This window comes from Mastomys coucha, unplaced genomic scaffold (genome assembly GCF_008632895.1).
Source record: "Mastomys coucha isolate ucsf_1 unplaced genomic scaffold, UCSF_Mcou_1 pScaffold12, whole genome shotgun sequence".
Lineage (NCBI taxonomy): Eukaryota > Metazoa > Chordata > Mammalia > Rodentia > Muridae > Mastomys > Mastomys coucha.
In genome coordinates, this window is record NW_022196894.1 from 64,091,590 (window position 1) to 64,109,625 (window position 18,036).

The 18,036-nt window shown below is 37.2% G+C and overlaps 1 protein-coding gene across 4 annotated transcripts in view; it reads right to left on the reverse strand.

Annotated features, from left to right (window-relative positions):
* Positions 1–18,036, reverse strand: part of Cadm2 (cell adhesion molecule 2) — a 941,141-nt gene that overhangs the window by 147,050 nt on the left and 776,055 nt on the right. For all 4 annotated transcript variants that reach the window (XM_031364231.1, XM_031364230.1, XM_031364233.1 and 1 more), the window contains 2 exons: positions 7,230–7,382; positions 4,689–4,826 (listed from right to left, as the gene is read on the reverse strand). In XM_031364231.1, coding sequence (XP_031220091.1) covers positions 4,689–4,826; positions 7,230–7,382 — 291 coding nt within the window. The remainder of the gene's footprint in view (positions 1–4,688; positions 4,827–7,229; positions 7,383–18,036) is intronic.

The window sequence follows — 18,036 nt, forward strand, 5'->3', positions numbered from 1 at the left end:
TGACGGTTCAGTTTTCTTATTGCAGAAGGGGTGTGTCTATTCTCCTAGAATTTACTAACAGTTCTCTAGCACAGGGTTCCTGCAAACTATTGAAACAGGTATTAACTTTCTTCAAGACGGACAGAAAAATATCTTCCTGACTCTTTTTCTTTTAAAGACCTTATCTGATTGTGCATGCCAGATTCACTTTTGATAAGTTCCTTTATAATAGTGCAAAAGGGATCTATGGTTATGTATGCCAGATTTCTTTTACCATAGAAGGTAAAATGATCACCACAGTCACTTGACTTTAAATTCAGGATTTCCTCCTACACTTAAGGAGAGAGGTTAAATAAGGTTGCTCAGTCCTTGAGGGTTGTCACAAATTTTGCTTAATGTGTTAAAGTAAAAGCTAGTTATCCAGAAAAGAAAAAATCTCAAGATTTGGTAATAAGAAATGCTCGAACTGCAAATTACCAAGCATATAAATAGAATGAAAACTTGAATGCAGCTGCCAGCTCTCAGGGCGCCGAATGATTTAGGAAGGCAGTGCACATCTCTTTGCACAGTAAATGGCAGAGACTCAGACCTCCTTACTTCCTAGAAGATTAAAGGCTGCAGTGAACACCTGTGGTTTGGATGTAGAGCTGCCCAGAGGCACCAAAAGGGTGTCTGAGTCAATGCCTGGAGGGCCAGGGAACCCAGAATGAGATGGGATTGTGATGGTTTCATTCTACCCTTGAAAGCTTTTAGAAAAAAAATGAATTTCAGTACTGCTCAGAGAATACATTCCTAACTCCTTATTTTGGAATAGAAGAGTTTCAAAAGCACATCTGAATCCTACCTCCTTGGTTGTCTCTCCTAAGCATACCCTCTATAAAATTCCATTAGTATTTGAACCACTTACCTTAACTAGAGGGGTAAATTAAATCCGTTTCTGTAGAATGTCCTATAAGTTACTCTTAGCTCCAACTCAAGTGATAGAATTGTTAAGACCTATTTATTCAATGGTTAGATATTATTTATTAGATGCCTGTTAATGAATGAACATCTGAGAGGTTTGATTTTTCCATAAAATAGGACCAGCATCTGCTACCTTTGCACAAACACAACAGCTAATTCATGTATTTGAGCCTGGGAGAGCACAGGTTTATACAATCATCTGCCCTTTTAGAAGGTACTAATGAACCACTGTTTTTCCTGTTTTGTTTATAATTTTAATTTAGAGATTTGCATACCTTAACAATCATTATTTGTTAATTATAGAAATAACAAAAATGATGAAAACCTAAAATGTACTTAGTGATTTTTGTACCTGGCAGGAATTTCTTGTGTGTTATCTGCAGCAGCAGTATCAAGGAGACATTATTAAAGCAATTTTAGATGAGAAGACAAAACTCTCAAAAATGAAGGACTTCTACACCAGTAATTGATATTTATGCTGTTGTTTGAATGAAGGAAGTCCTCCACAGATAGATGTGATCAAGTAATACTCTCTAGAAAAAAATTCACCCAGAAACACAAAAATAATATCTACATGGCAGATAATCTAAAAAAAGATACTTATTTATATATATATATGAATATATATATGTATATATATATTCATCTTCATAGAAAAGAATCCTAATAATGACTGGTTTAATAACAAAAGTACCTTAAGTATCTCCAGGCTAAGGATTCTTCATGTGCCACTTCTTTCAGGTGCCCTGACATACTCGGAAGCCGAGGCACATTAGAAAACTCTTACTGAACTGAGTCGAATTGGATTCTAGTAACTTCACTTTCCCTTCTCCGTTATACTAAGGCTTATCTGTGTTCAGAGTTGCAAGTAATGCTGTAGTAAATCCTGCCAGGCAGTAATGGAAGTCATACATTTTTATCTCTGGAAAGGCAAGGTAGTGCATGATGATGATGGACCACTCCTTGCCGAGTAGAGTGTCCGCTAAAATAACTGTTCTGTAAAATAGCACTTAGCAAATTCAGAGGACAGCAGGCAAAACGAATGTAGGCGCTGTGCAGATGAATGCTCTTACCTTATTTACATGGATGCCTATCAAAGGGAAGCTTACAACACTCTGGAAGCTCACCATCTTGTTGGTAAGACAAATGGCCCAGACATGCACAAGAGTTGCAAACAAACAAAATGATGGATAGGTGAATTAAAATGTGTCTGTGTATGTGGGGTGGGGAATCATAACAGTCCTATAAACATTATTGCATTCGCCATCAAGAAAATACTAAGAACTTGTATTCAACACATTAGTTCACTATGTTAAGGTTAGGGGAAAGATGCCAGTTATAAAAACAGTTCACTGGCCAGGAGGAGTGGCTCACCCTTTAAGAGAACTCTCTCCTCTTTCAGAGGACATAGCTTCAATTCCTAGCATACACACCAGGCATTTAGAACTTCCTATAACTTTGATATCTTCCTCTGGTCTATATATGCATCCTAATTTGTGTATTTTACAATTCTCACAAATATGTACATACACATGTACATTTGTAAGCACATGCACATGAACATGGATGTGCACTTACACATAAATACAAATAAAAAGTCCTTTCAAAATCATTGACATAATACACGTAAGAAATTCTTGCAATCCTAAAGCAAGTCTTTCACAGAAAAAGTCTACTGTGAGGCTTAAGAATTTGCTGCCTAGAATATCTCTGTAAGCTGCAGAAGGAATTTTATACATATCCTGCAGTATAGGGCTTTCCATTAGAAGTGCCTAGCTCAAAACTGACTGGAACAAATGCTTGTCACAGTCAGATTACTAGGAAAGCAGAATGAAAGAGTAGCTTAGAAAGATCTGACTAGGTCCAGAAAAATCTACAACTCATATACTAAAGTTGGTATTAGGGTGGGCATTGTTGAGCCTGCTGCAATATAAGATTCAGGGTACATAGCAATATGAATGTTAACTTTACAATGACAAAGTGTTTCATTTTAATCTTATATCCTGTACTACTAGTTAATCTTATAACTAGAAGTTAGGATAAGATGGTCAATAAAGTTAAAATTATTGATAAGATACTACTATGAGAATATACATTGTAGAAAGTAAGACAGAATACACATGATGGCAATTTTGTATATTACAATCTTGGGATGATAAGCAAACCCACATTCCAAGACTGAGTTTTCACAACTAAGAATCAAATAATTGGATACAAGGAAAGAACTACATGTCAAAGTAACTAGAGTGGTTGGCTTAGCATGTGGTATAGAAAATTATGCCAAAAATTATACCATTACCATGTCATGGGCAACTTGTTTGAACAGCATCCACAAACAACTGTCATCTATTGTCTTAGTCGGGGTTTCTATTCCTGCACAACATCATGACCAGGAAGCAAGTTGGGGAGGAAAGGGTTTATTTGGTTTACTTCCACATGGCTGTTCATCACCAAAGGAAGTCAGGACTGGAACTCAAGCAGGTCAGGAAGCAGGAGCTGATGCAGAGGCCATGGAGGGATGTTCTTTACTGGCTTGTTTCCCCTGGCTTGCTCAGCCTGCTCTCTTATAGAACCCAAGACTTCCAGCCCAGGGATGGCACCACCCACAAGGGGCAATTGAGAAAATGCCCCAGAGCTGGATCTCATGGAGGCACTTCCCCAACTGAAACTCTCTTCTCTGTGATAATTCCAGCCTGTGTCAAGTTGGCACACAAAACCAGGCAGTACATCTATCAACTAACAATCACCAGGTATAAAAAATTATGCCAAAAATTATACCCTTACCATGTCATAGGCAACTTGTTTGAACAGCATCCACAAATAACTGTCATCTATCAACTAACAATCACCACTAAACAACTAATCAGCTATTACTAATATATATGTGATGATGCCAGGTCTAAGATCTTCATATGAGGTTCAAGACACACAAATCATACTAGGACAAACTACTTAATTAACCATGTACTAGCCATTTCCTATTTGAACTTCCTTTCTTTGAAAACCTTAGAGTATGTATGTTTTGTGTGTATCAGAGAAATCCTGGAAATCAGTACAAAAACCTCTAAATTATCAAGAATTTTTATTGAAACAAGCCACTTCACTTCCATTTTTGAGAATAATTAAAAATCAAATTTATGATCTTTAGGTTTTCCTTTTATGACATTATAATTCCAGAAGTCTACAAAATGAAGAAATAACTCACACCATCTCCATGATTATAATATATATTATATCTATGGAAGTTGAAGTAGTGGTGTGTTTACTACTCTATATCTTCAGGTATAAATCTATATCTTTTTCCTTACATTAACTTATTTTCTAGCTTTGTCTTTATTAGGTCTAGTGTTGGGATTTTTTTTTTTACATATAAGTAGAAAATGAAGTAAACAGTGATTATATTAAAGATTTTTATTTAGTTTGTGTGTGTTTCAGGCTTTGCATATATGTATGTGTCCATATAGAGTTCAGAGGAAAACTTGCAGGGGTGGTTTTCTCTCATTCCATCATGTGGATCCCTGGGATTGAACCCCAGTAAGCAGGGGCATCGGACCTTTGTACATACTGAGCCATCTTGCTGCCTCATAGTGATGCTATTAATAAAATTTATGAAATTATATAATAAGAAAGGATTACATGTTATTAAAATTAAATTGAATAGTAAACAGTACTGGGGTCTGAAACATGGGAAATTCCCAGCATAATAGTTGCATTAATGTTGACTAGGGGACTTTCCCCATGCTTACCTTTGATTTCTTTGTCATTTTTGAACCATCTTATATCAGCCGCAGGCTTACTGCCAGATGTCTTACAAGTCAGCTGCATCAGGTCTCCCTCCATGACTGGCGATGAAAATCCACTAATCTGAGGCTTCTCCGGAACACCTAAAATTTAATAAGGAAAATGAGCATCAGTCTCCAAGGACGACTTAAACATCTGCATGTTAAAATACACCTTTTTTTTTTTTGATATGGTGAATATTTATATATATATCATCCAGAAAGAATTTAAAGTATACACACTTCAAAGTAGTTTTTAAATAAAAATTATAAAATTTCACGGGCAAAAATAGTCTTTGTAAGCTTTAACATACAATTCAAATACCAGTGTGCAATCTAAGAAGGTAAACTGCATTAAGGAAAATAGTCATAAAACACATTTCTCTTTTGTCAGCATTATGATTTATCGAATCTGAAAACTTTCACTCCTGATTTTATAATTCTCAAACCTTAAAAGGAATCATTACATTCCCTGTATTTAATTCTAGAAAATTAGATTTTGAATGACTGATTCATGCATGCTTACATCCATACTGGCTTTTGATTCTTTTAAAGTAGAGAAATCATCTCAATATTTTTCATTAGAAATTCAATTGTGTTTGGAGAATCATGATATCTATCCACTATTTTAATCATAGCTTCTTTGTTCTATTTCAAATCACCTCATGTAAATAATTAATGCTTAAAAATATATGTGAGTGATTTGAAAACATAATATCATACGTTTAAAATAGATTTTATTGTATTTGCATAATATGGATGCATGTGAATGAATAAGTATGAGTTCATGTGGACCACGGTACAAATGCCATGGCTAGCATATAGAAGTCACAGGAAAATTCCTGAGCCATTCTTCACCTTCTACCTTGTGTGAGGCAGGCTCTTTCCTGTTCTCAGCCACTGTGACGGCTACTCCAGGATAGCTGGTCCACGTGCGTCCTAAGAATTCTCCATCATCACCTCCTATTTAGCTGCAGGAATGCTGGGTATAAAGACCCGTGCTACCTTACCAGGCTTTTACGTGGATACCAAGTATCTGAACTCAGCTCATATGGCTTCTGCACGAAGTGCTTTCACCTGCAGAGCCATCCACACAGCCCGGAAAAAATATCACACATTTCCCATCCTATATTATTCAACTATTTTCTTGGAGGTTTGTTGAAGTATCATGTAACATTATTCTGTAACAAATGTGCCTGGAAGTTGTCCTTATTTTACTACTTTAACTTAGTTTCTGAGGATTTTAAAACATAAGAATATTAGAAAACTCCAGCATCTAATGTACAAAGAAAAATGACAATGAAGATAAACTAGAAATAAGCTTACTTCTCTTAACTAGCTAGTTGGTCTGTGTGGGCTCACCTCCAAACCCGTTAAAGAAAACAATCAATGTCATACTGCAATTTAATAAACTGCACCCTGTAGTCATTTATTTTGTGAGTCTTGGGTTGGCTTTACAGAACAATGGATTAACCTTAGGCAATTGTTATCTTGGAACATTCCACTTTAGTGGATGTATCTTGTCCTTAACGGCAAACTTGTGAAGATTTTTATGAAATAGTTCCAGAGGGACTTGCAATGAAACGTATTTCACATCCCAAGCACAGAACCAATTCGCTAGCTGGATTAACTTTAATATTCCTACCCAAAAGGATGTTATGCATTGGCTATTTTAAATGCAACGCTGTGCCTTTATCTATCTAAAAAGGAAGGCAGGCTAGGGGCAAAAAGAAAAAAAAATCAATCTTTAAATTTCTCAAACTTGTTCAGTACACAGGTGTGTTTCAATGAACTGCAGCAATTTCAGCTGACTAGGGCCCTGTGGAGTCGATGAGCTCGGAGCTGCGGCTTTATTGCCTCTGAATCTCTACGAATGCGTTGCTTTTTTATGTCACTTTAACCTTTTGGAAAATGGCCTGATACTTAGAGGATAAAAGCACAAGGACGCTACAAGCTGCATGCACAAGTGACATTACTTCATTTACGGATCTAGAAAATACACATTTTTCTTCTTTTAAATAGAGACACATGGAAAAGTAGGGGCCATTTAAATGCACTGGAATACAAAAAAGAGGTCGTTTTTGAAAGCCACAGGTTATTAGGGGAGGCCTCCCTCAGATGACTTAGACAATAAGATAAAGAACATCCTTTGCACATAAGGAAGAGTCATTGTGCCCAGTATTCGATCACTTTTTAAATGGCTTCAAATCACACTGCATATACATGACCTTGATATAAAATTAATTGGAATAAGAATAAATTTAGTGCCTGAGACACAAAATGGCATCATGCTTTCTGCCATTCGTCCTAACTTTTGCATCTGCCTTTGTCCATTTCTAAAATTAAAGCAACTAAGTGATTCTTAAAGGTGTTTTTCTGGGAGGCAGCAACAAATTAAATTATGCCTATTGATTTGATATGCAATAAATATTTTCTGATTGAACCATGCCGTAGCAGGGCACATTTTTCTGGGAGTGTGATTCCATGGTGTTCCTGTCTAGCACTTACCCAGGACAGTGAGATAGGCCTTAGAAGTTTTGACAGGCATTGTGAATAAGGAGCAGGTGTACTGTCCTTCATCCGAGAGAGAAACATCACTGACACTGATGCTCAACTCGTGCCAAGAAGCCCGAACCAGCTCTATCCGATTGTCCCTTAAAGCTGGAAAGAGAAAATATTGAAAATGTGTATAACATAACACACTGTAAGCATATTTAAAACATAGATTTTTGGATATAATACAAAGGATATTTTATTTAACAATACATTAAATTTTTATCTCCTGAGACACAGTAAGGAATATTTCAAGTATCTATATTTAAAAACATAGAACAATTAGAGTTACTTAATCACCGAAGAAATAACCATTTACTTATGTGATCAAATTCTGTATAAAACTTTCAGTGAGGAATAGATTGATGGTGATAGAAAATGGTTTTCATTTATATTCATTTTATAGAATGAATAAGATTGGCAAAAATACTATGAAAATGAATGACATGCATTCAAGGAACTGAGATTGTGAGAAATCTTGCAAGACACCAACACATAATTTCTGTATATTAAAAAAGTCCCTGTCATAGAGACACTCACGGAACATTATTTACCAGAGCTGACATTTAGCCAAAAAGTACCCATACCTTCCCTGTTGCTTACGTGTGCTCTGATTGGGTAGTGCATTATGATAAAATATTCTGAGGTTAAAATTGCTTTTCAACTACAACTACTTCTAGAGCGTCTGCTAGATTGTTACATAATTTTGTGCATTTTTACTCATTTGGGAGGAAAAATGAAAGTTTATTATGTACTTCATTAAGAAATGCAATAAAATCTAGAATCAAGCAAGAGAGAGCTAAGAGTTTTTTCACTGACAAACAGCCCTAGAAAGCAAATAAATGCTCATTGTATTCTGTGACTGCTTTCCATTAGAAACATACAGAAATAATTAGTACAATGCTGGAATGCCATTCCTCACCTTCACCACTGGGAAGTCTCACCTGGGAAATATCTGCTTCCTAAAGTCAACTCTAATGTAGAAATTAGTGTCCATTCATGTGTAACTGAATAAGTCCATTGGACCAGATAATACCACAAACTCTGACAAAAACTGGACTATTCCGTGAAGCATACAAAAAATATAACTGCAGACTAGGATCTGATTTTTACCCTTAAAACATCCTGAATATACCTAGTGTTAGCATGTTAGCTTTTCTTCTAGGCTCCGCCCAACAGTTACCTAGCAACAACCAGGTAGGACCTTAGCTTGCTATAAAAAGACTTTGGCCTCTGCAGTGCTCTCTGACCCTTTTCTCTCTTTCTGATTCCCCTCCCTCTCTCTGTGCTTTCTCCTTCCTGATTACTTCCCCCTTTCTCCATGTGTTCCCACGTGCTGCTGTTGCTGCTCCTCCTTCTTCCTCCTCCTTCCTTCCTTCCTTCCTCCCTCTCCCTCCTTCTCTGACCCTCCCTTTCTCTGCCCCCTTGCCATGCCCTCAAATAAATTTCATTTTATATTATAACCTGTACCTGAGGGTGTGGGGGGATGCTTTAGCATGGAGCTGCTAAGGCACCCACTCCTGCAGCACCATAACCGCACTTCACAAAACCTATCACCTAGAAATGATCTTCTTCTATTCTTAAGGCACCCAGCCTTGGTGTAAGAAGATTCCTGGGTAAAACTCACTAACTGGTCACTTATTGCTATTGTTACTGATGTCTACTCTTGATAGGATTTAGAATCACCTGGGAGACAAGTCTCAGCACCTGACTCTTAGGGATTAGATTATGTTAGTTGAGACAAGAACACTCATATCTACTGTGGGTGTCACCGTCACTTAGGCTGATGTTCTGTACTCAATAAGAGCTGTCTTTTGCTCCTAGTCCAGTGTCTACCTGTTGTGATGGACAATATTCCCTGGAGCTGTAAGTCAAATAGACACTCTCTTCCTCAAGTTGCTTTTGTTGGGTATTTTTGTTGGGAACTGAGGAACTAAAACTGGCCATAAACAAATACTAGGAAAATCATAATTTTAGTGTAAGAGTAACCAAGGAACCAATACTAAGCAGAATCAGATATTGGGATTTTCTGACCAAGATTTTTGAAGTAGCCATCATGACTCTAAACACAACTTAGCAAGCAGTAGCTAATTACAATAGAACAAATTTTAAAACAATAGAAAAGCTAGTAAGAAAAAGATAGTTAAAAAAAAAATCACAAAATCCAAAAAATGAAACCACCATATTTGTCCAGCAACAGATGACTGCATTAAAAAACCACATATTACATATATCCAACCTAACTTTATGTAGATCTAAAAATAATTGAAATTATAACAGGGAAATGAGAGCAATTACAAATCATTATATTCTAGAATAAGCCACATTAGATAGACAATGTTTATGTTGTCTCTCAAAGGCACAATCTAAATATGAAACTGTAAGTGTATCTGTGAGTATATTTACATGTGTGTTTGTCTGTTCAGAACTTAAAAGGTAATCATGAGAGAGGAAGAGGAGAGGAAGAGATATGAAGGAAACTGAAGAGGTCAGTGAAATGCATACTGGGAGAGCAGAATGGAGAACTCACTGGGCCGGAGTAAAAAGATTCAGCTGCAAGTGGGGACCATCCAAAGGACAGTCTAACAGGGTACAGGACAGGATGAGCAAAACATGATGATGCATGTATACATATATGCTGCAAACCCGCATTCCCACACAAAACTCCTCACAGCTTCATACAGCATGCAACAAGCTCCACTGATGACCAGGCCTTGGTGATTATGATTGGAATGTTACAGGGCCAGAGGCAAATAATCTTTCACTCCATTTAGCACTTGCTAGTCATATTACTACCCAGCTCTGTGTACAAAAGCATTCTGTGACTATCAGTTAAGGCTTTAAAAAATATATACATTGAATAAACACTCTCTGGTCTCCTCTGAGGTCAGAGCTGATTTTTGTTGTTATCAGCACAAATGTAATGAAACCTGTTAGGTTTTATGCTAACCTACACACACCCACCCACCCACACACACCCACCCCCCCCACACACACACACAAATTAAAACTTTTAAACAGAATTTTAAGTAAATTAAAACAAAACCATTGAAATTATCAACAATAACCTTTACTAGATAAACTGAATATACAGTACTTTAAAAGACAGTAGATTTAAAGTCAGAGCATCAGATGTTGTGCTTGCAGACAGAAGCCTAGAATGGCTGTACTTTGAGAGGAGTTAGCAGCTGACTGAGACAAATACTGATACTTACAGCCAACCATTGGCTTGAAGTTGGGACACCTATGGAAGAGTTAGGGGAAGGATTGTAGGAGCTGAATGGGATGTCATCCCATAGGAAGACCAACAGTTTCAACTAACCTGGACCCCTGGGAGCTCCCAGAGACTAAGCCACCAACCAAACAACATTCATGGGCTGGTCCGAGGCCCAGGGCTCATATGTAGCAGAGGACTCCCTCGTCTGGCTTCAGTGGGAGAGAATGTGCCTAATCTTAAAGAGACTTGATGCCTCAGGGAAGAAAGATGCAGGGATGGGGGTGGAGGTGCTAGTACAGGGGGCACCCTCTCAGAGACTGAATGGGAGGAGGGATGGGGTAAAGAACTCCAGAAGGGGGGACAGGGAGAACAACATTTGGTATGTCAATAAATAAAGCAATTAGTTAAAAAAATAAAGTTGGAGGATCAAAATACTCGAACTAGAACAACCAAGAGAACATAGATGGGAAGTTAAAGGTAGAGAACGTAGCACACTGTTAGTGACCCAGTGATCCATCCAACCCAGGTGCCACTAAGCTGTCTGCAGAGAAGAAAGAAAACAAGGTTGTAAAAGTAACGAAAAAGATAGCAAATCTTTTCCAAATATGCAAAACCCATAAATGTACAGAATCCAGACACTGAAGACTGTGAAATTAGGATAAATCTACAATCTGACTCAATATATTTTAAAATAAAGCTTCTAACATTTAGAAATATTTGGAAGAAAACAGTAACACTAAATTTCTCTATGCATATATGTATAAACCTGGCTTAATTAAGCCAGATGCTCAGGCTAAACCTGGAACTCCTTGGAAACACCTTGCTGGAACCTGCCTGGATGCAAACTTCCAGAGGATGGTGGTTGATCTCCTCCTATCTTGCAACTTCATGGGGAATCAACTGTTTCAGCTAGTATTTAAATTTCTTTAAACAAATTTACAGTGACAATTTGAAAATATTTTGAGTTCATAATCTTGGTGATAAAACTGAATGTTTTAATTTCCACAATGCTTTAGTCAGTTCATTTACTGAATATGCTTAGCATTTCAAAGCTTTGATATTATTTGCTCTACAAATTTCACTTCCTTTGGCAACTAGAACTAGAATTCTCACCCCCCCAAAAAAAAACCTCAAAAAAAAAAGTCCAAAAGCTAAAAGCCAAAACAAAAAACAAACAAACAAAAAAAGAAATTTAACATGAATTTTGTTATTTATCAATGAACTTGAACACTTGATTCTTGACAATATTATCTATGTGCTCTGCATTAGGTAACACTAATAACAACACTCTGAGATGAAAGAGCAAAAAAGAAATCTGGTTTAGGACTTCATAACTGACAGGCATGAACATATATCCATAGGTAAATGTACATATACTCAGAATTAAGGCCCTGTTGCCATCTTCACAACTATCCTACCACTTTCTTAACCTCTGTAGACTAGGATAGCCAGGAACTTATAACATTCCCCCAGGTTTCCCTGGTTGGAAATGTTGATTCACCAGCGAGCCCTTTTACTTAGCATCTCAATTTCTCTGTGAATTTATTTGCTACACAAGGAAGCTGATGGATGAGGTTTCCCTTACAATGAATATTTTAGGCAAACCCTATTTCCAGTGTTGTCTTTTCAAGTCCATGAATTCTAGGATGTTATCTAAAGCTTTCTTTTAAACAGCATTTCAAGTATGAGAGGATAAAGAAAGGCCCGTGGTAGTCCAAAGAGGGATGTTCAGCAACTGAATGGGCTCCCTGTGAGCCAGAAACTAGTCTCACTGTCTCAGCACCCTGAGTCAGAGTTATCTGTGTAGTAGTCATTCAGTGAGTGGTTATTGAATTGACACTGAGAGCCAAACGCTGTCTATGTATGATAAGAACGCTGTGAAAAAGGTCCAAACTATAAAGTCCTCTTTGGTATCTCCCTGCAGGACCCCTGAGGGACCTAAGCTAAAATAAAATTTAGGCAGTGATGAGCATAAAGAACATAAACATCATGCTAAGTAGAAATTTATCAAAGTTATAGCTTGCTAGAAAGTGCTTATAATTCCAAATAAGTGACCTTTAAAAATATTACATCCCCCCCTCCCCCACAGTTTCCAAGTGAACACAAACTGGTAATTAATCAGAGACTATAATAATTCTTTAATTTTTGTGGACAGTAAGTTATAAATACATACAAAGTGATAAAATAAATGCGATGTTATTGTTCAAAGTGGATTCAGCCTTTAAAAAGAATGTCCCCTTGAAAATACAATCTAGGTGGGTTTTTTGTTGTTGTTTTATTTTTCTTTTGTTTTTGATATTTTGTTTTTTTAAAGAACTCAGATTGTTAGCTTAAAAATATTTAAATTATCCCATAGGAACAATTACACTAGAAGCAATAATGTATGTTTGTAATAAAAGAACAAAAGTGAGTCTTCACAGAGATTAAAAAGTGAGCTAATATGTTAAGTAAGGCATTCTCAGTTCACGCCTCATCAACATTTAGGTGCCTGCCACCTGCTCAGAATGTGATTTAAATGGTTCAGAGCTCGGAGTTCTGGAGAATTTAATCTTAGCTGCAAATAAGCACTGACCAATGAGTAAGAATCTATTAAATAGTACTTGACTGTGGATAAAATTATTTCCCCAATACACCATTAGTCTAAATGGTTCATCAATTATACAAACGCATATTTAGTTTTCATGCTTGATAAAATAAAATTCCTAAGGTATTTAGAATTGGAGAATTTTAGTCTTCCCCTCTCATTGGGTGGAAAGGTACTGGAATATTTAGCAATTTATATATTAATTAATTTTAAACTGCATGGATTTAACAGTGATCCTGTGAATTTATTATTTGTCATCATTTAAGCAAGAACCTGGTAAGAAAACTCATGGGATAGCACAGTGGTACAGTACCTGCTTAGAAAGCATGAGACCCTAGGTTGGAAAACCAGCACTTGCACTCAATTTAAAGAAATATAAATATGAAAACTAGCAAAGAGGAAACAGATAACAATTTACGCACACTTTACAGTTTTCCCTCCTTTAATGTTGTGCTTAATATAAGTGACCACATATCTTTTAAAAATTATTTAATTTTTGAGATTATAATACATTATTTCCCCTCCCTTGGAGTCCCTCCCTGCAAGTTCTCCTATACACCCTTTTTAAATGTCTTTTGACTTCTTGGCCTCTTCTTTTCATTAATTGCTCTTACATACACTTATATATATATGTATATATATATATAAACTCCTAAAAGCATAAATATAGTCAGCTCAGGTTGCTAAGTGTGGTTTTATCTATGTTTTTAGTGCTGACCATTTTGTATTTGACAACCAAATGGTGTGCTCTTCTCTGACTAAGGCTATTCCTCCCAAATAGCATTCTTCAGTTTCATGCAGTTCTTTGAATAGAACCAAGGCCTCAGGATCTTTTTGCCCCATCCACTTCTTGTCAAAATGCAGAGTACTGAAGCTCATTCCCATTCCCATTCCCATTCGCATGGAGCACAAACAAACTCTTGTATCTGGGGTTCAGGAGTCATTGTGGAAGAAAGGGAGGAAGAAAAGATTGTAAAAGCAAACTACCACGGGAGTTTGCTATGAGATTTTGTCTCCTAATAACATAAAAAGCTGCACCCACAAAGTCTTACCTAAATGACTATCTAACTGTGATATGAACAAGGACACTAATGATAGGCGTGCTAAAGCGGAGCTGAGGGTATCCTGGGGGGAGTTTAGGAGGCTGCTGGAGATTGTGATTAAGAAGCCTCCCTCCTAACAAAGAACAACAAGAAATTAAGAAATGCTGAGACAGGGAGAAGTAGTCTTTCCATCAAAGATAATGCTAACTGATTATCTAATACCAAGTGGTCAGTCCTGCAAACATACTTACTAGTTATGAGCAGGTTTTATTTAGAATTATATATGTATATGCCTATACATATATGCATGTAACAGCATTTATAACTGATGCAAAAACAAAAACAAAACCCAGTTGCCAGGAATTTGAAAGAGACTAAAAAGAGGTATATGGGAGGATTTGGAGGAAGAAAAGGAAAGGATGGAGTCATATTGTAATCTAAGGAGGGATATACAGAGGGATTTAGAGAAAAGAATGGGGAGGGGGGATGATGTCATTATATTATACCTCAAAAATAAATGAGGTTAAAAATAATTATGTAAAAGAAGAAAGAAAATCTACTCCCTGGTAGTCTTTTTTGGTGTTTTTATTTGTTCATAGCTTGAAAATCTTGTTTGATATATTAAAATGTTTCTGTCCTTTGTAGTAGAAAGTAGAACCATGGAGTTTCATCTAAAGCACACAGATGAAAGATCAAGCCAGTGATTCTTTTCCTGTTTTGTTCTTTTGCAGCCAGAGAACATAACACAATCTGAATCAATCTTCTGGAAAATTGGTAAAAACAACCATTACTTCAGAACTACTATTTGGTATATGACATTTTAGGCTGCGCTGAATCCTTACTGAAACCACAGTAAATGAAGTTTTGAGTAGAAATGTGAACCAAGCCTTAGCAATAAATCTGAGAAGTATGTAACCATTCGATGGTATGTTTTCAGCAGTGGAATCTGAGATTTTGAACGTTTGCCTTTCTTCTTGAGAGTGTATAAAATCAGAGGCAGTACATAGGCATTCCAATATGTACAATCGCTTATTTGAAACATTTGAAAAAGAAAGATGTCACAAAAAACAAAATGTTCTAGACACAAATAAACATAAGTTGTAAGGGTGGTGTGTTTGAAGAATGATTCTAAACTCTTTGCTAATGTCTATTGTTCAGCCTTTCTGCATTTGCTAAAAGCCTGCTCCTCTGCCCCTGCCTTCAGGACTCTCCCTAAGGAAACCCCTCTACCCTCTCACTCCAATCCATCACATCATAGACACAAACAGCTGCTGTAGCACATGTATATCCTTGTCGTTTGTCATATAACATGCGGGCCTTTGAGGTCTGCATAATGTCCACTTTCCTTGTCTACTTTCCCATCCTTCTTTAAAGAAACTTAAAGAAACTCGTGTATTTGTTCCATTATGGGTCTTGACAAGTCTGACATATTTCATATTCCTCAATTCATGTATGCCTTTCAACTTAGTCAATGCTGTCCTTTCCTCATGAATCCTGCTTTTCTGTCTACTTCGAAGCATATTTGGGTTGTCTGTTAGGTTCCCAGGGTTATGACAGTGAGAGGCCCAAGGACAGCTTTCTGCTCCACATTATTTGCCATGCATCTTTTTAAAGCTTTGTGGCATGATAAACTTTGAGCATCGTAGCTGTATAGGAGAAACTTCCAATTGGCCATAACAATTAACACAGTATACTAAATACAATTCCCATGCTCTCTATTTAACAACTGACTGCATAAATAAGTGACAGAGCAGAGGCATAAATAAGATGACAGTGCCACAGACTAAGTCACCTCAGAGAGGAAAATAGCAACAACAACATAACCAGAAATGAATTGTTAGCAACTGACACTGACTTGGAAACTTCGTTCGTAATAGATCCCACTTAATATATTTTTATTTTATTAATTTAGACTTAAAGGAAGTTTGATGTTTTTAGTTTTTTCGGTTTTAGATCTTTCACTATTTTTACTTACATAATATCAAATACAATTAGTAGAAATGAAAAATAAAACTAACGTGTATTTCCAGTCTAATTTCATTAGACTGTAAATGTCTCTAAATATCTAAACTTAATTCTAACCATTTAACTGAAAATAGAAGGTAACATTAAATGAAGTATAAAATGTTATTTTATACTGACCTATGTTTAAAAATCTTCATAGACATGTGTTTGGACATTGTAAATTTACTCTTCCAAAAGAAACTAAGTAAGGCTGTTTAATAACCTCTTTCTTTCATGACAACAGAAGGGGAAAGAACGTTGTAATGACAAATTTTAATCTTTGTCTCTCAACTATCAGTATTATTCAAAAGTATCATGGTAATGATTTCTTTTATTCATTTTTTAAATAGATTCCTCTTTCATACAATACATTCCAACCACAGTTTTGCATCCCTCCATTACTTCTATCCTCCCCGCACTACTCTCACACAAACCCACTCCCCTTCCAGTTGTTAATTTAGAAAAAAGCAGGCGTCCAAGAGACAACAGGCGAACAGCGCAAAACAGGTTACAATAAGACAAGGCAAAAGCCCTCCTATCAAGGCTGGACGAGGAAACACAATAGGAGAAAAGGGTTCCAAGAGCAAGAAGCAGTCAGAGATACACCGGCTCTCATCGTTAGGAGCCGGGCAAAACCACCAAGCTAACGGGTACAACATGTCCAGAGAAGACCCAGTACAGACAGCCATGCAGGCCCTGTGTCTACTGCTTCACTCTCTGTGAGCCAGTGTGAGCTCTGCTTAGTTGATTCAGTGGGCCATGGTCTCCTAATGCCCTCCCTTTGGAGTGAGAGCACATGCACAAGGCTATGAAAAGAGAAACCTGGACACCAACCCAGGCACAGAACTCTACCTGTTGGGCCTGGCTGCAAGATGTGCTAGGGCAACCCTGGCAAACCAATGTTTGGTTTAACCTGTCTGCCATGCCACAAGATGGAGCCCGTGACCTACACTGACTGAACAGCCAGGAACAAGAGACTAAATAGCACAAAGAACTTGGACAGAACCAAACACAACTGGAAAAAGGAATCAATGAAGTGATTGCTAATGCTGTTACACCCGTAATAATCATAGAGGTTTCCTCCAGCAGCGATGGAAGAGGATGTAGAGAATCACAGGCAGAAACTGAGAGTCTATCTTGGAAGTCTCCATAGAGTGTCTCCTCTCAGAAGGTAGAGATCCCACGGAAAAGGAGGAGAAAAGATTGGACATAGTACTATCTAAGGACCTAGCTATACCACTCCTGGGCATATACGCAGAAGATGCTCCAACATTTAATAAAGACACATATTCCACTATGTTCACAGCAGACTTATTTATAACAGCTGGAAACTGGAAACAACCCAGATGTCCCTCAACAGAGAAATGGATGCAGAAAATGTGGTACATTTACACAATGGAGCTAATAAAGACAATTAATTTATGAAATTCTTAGGGAAATAGATGGATCTGGAGAATATCATCCTGAGTGAGGTAACCCAATCACAAAAGAACACACATGGTATGCACTCTCTGATAAGTGGATATTAGCCCAGAAGCTCAGAATACTCAAGATACAACCCACAAACCACAAGAAACTCAAGAAGAAGGAAGACCAAAGTGTGGATACTTCACTCCTTCTTAGAAGGGGGTACAAAATGCCCATGGAAGGAGTTGCAGAGATAAACTATGGAGCAGAGACTGAAGGAAAGACAATCCAGAGGCTGCTCTACCTGGGAATCCTTCTCATATTCAATCACCAAACTCAGACACTATTGTGGATGCTAGCAAATGCTGGCTGACAGGAGCCTGATATAGCTGTCTCCTGAGAGGCTCTGACAGTGCCTGACTAATACAGATGTAGAGACTAACAGCCATCCATTGGACTGAGCACAGGGTCCCCAATGAAGGAGCTAGAGAAAGGACCCAAGGAGCT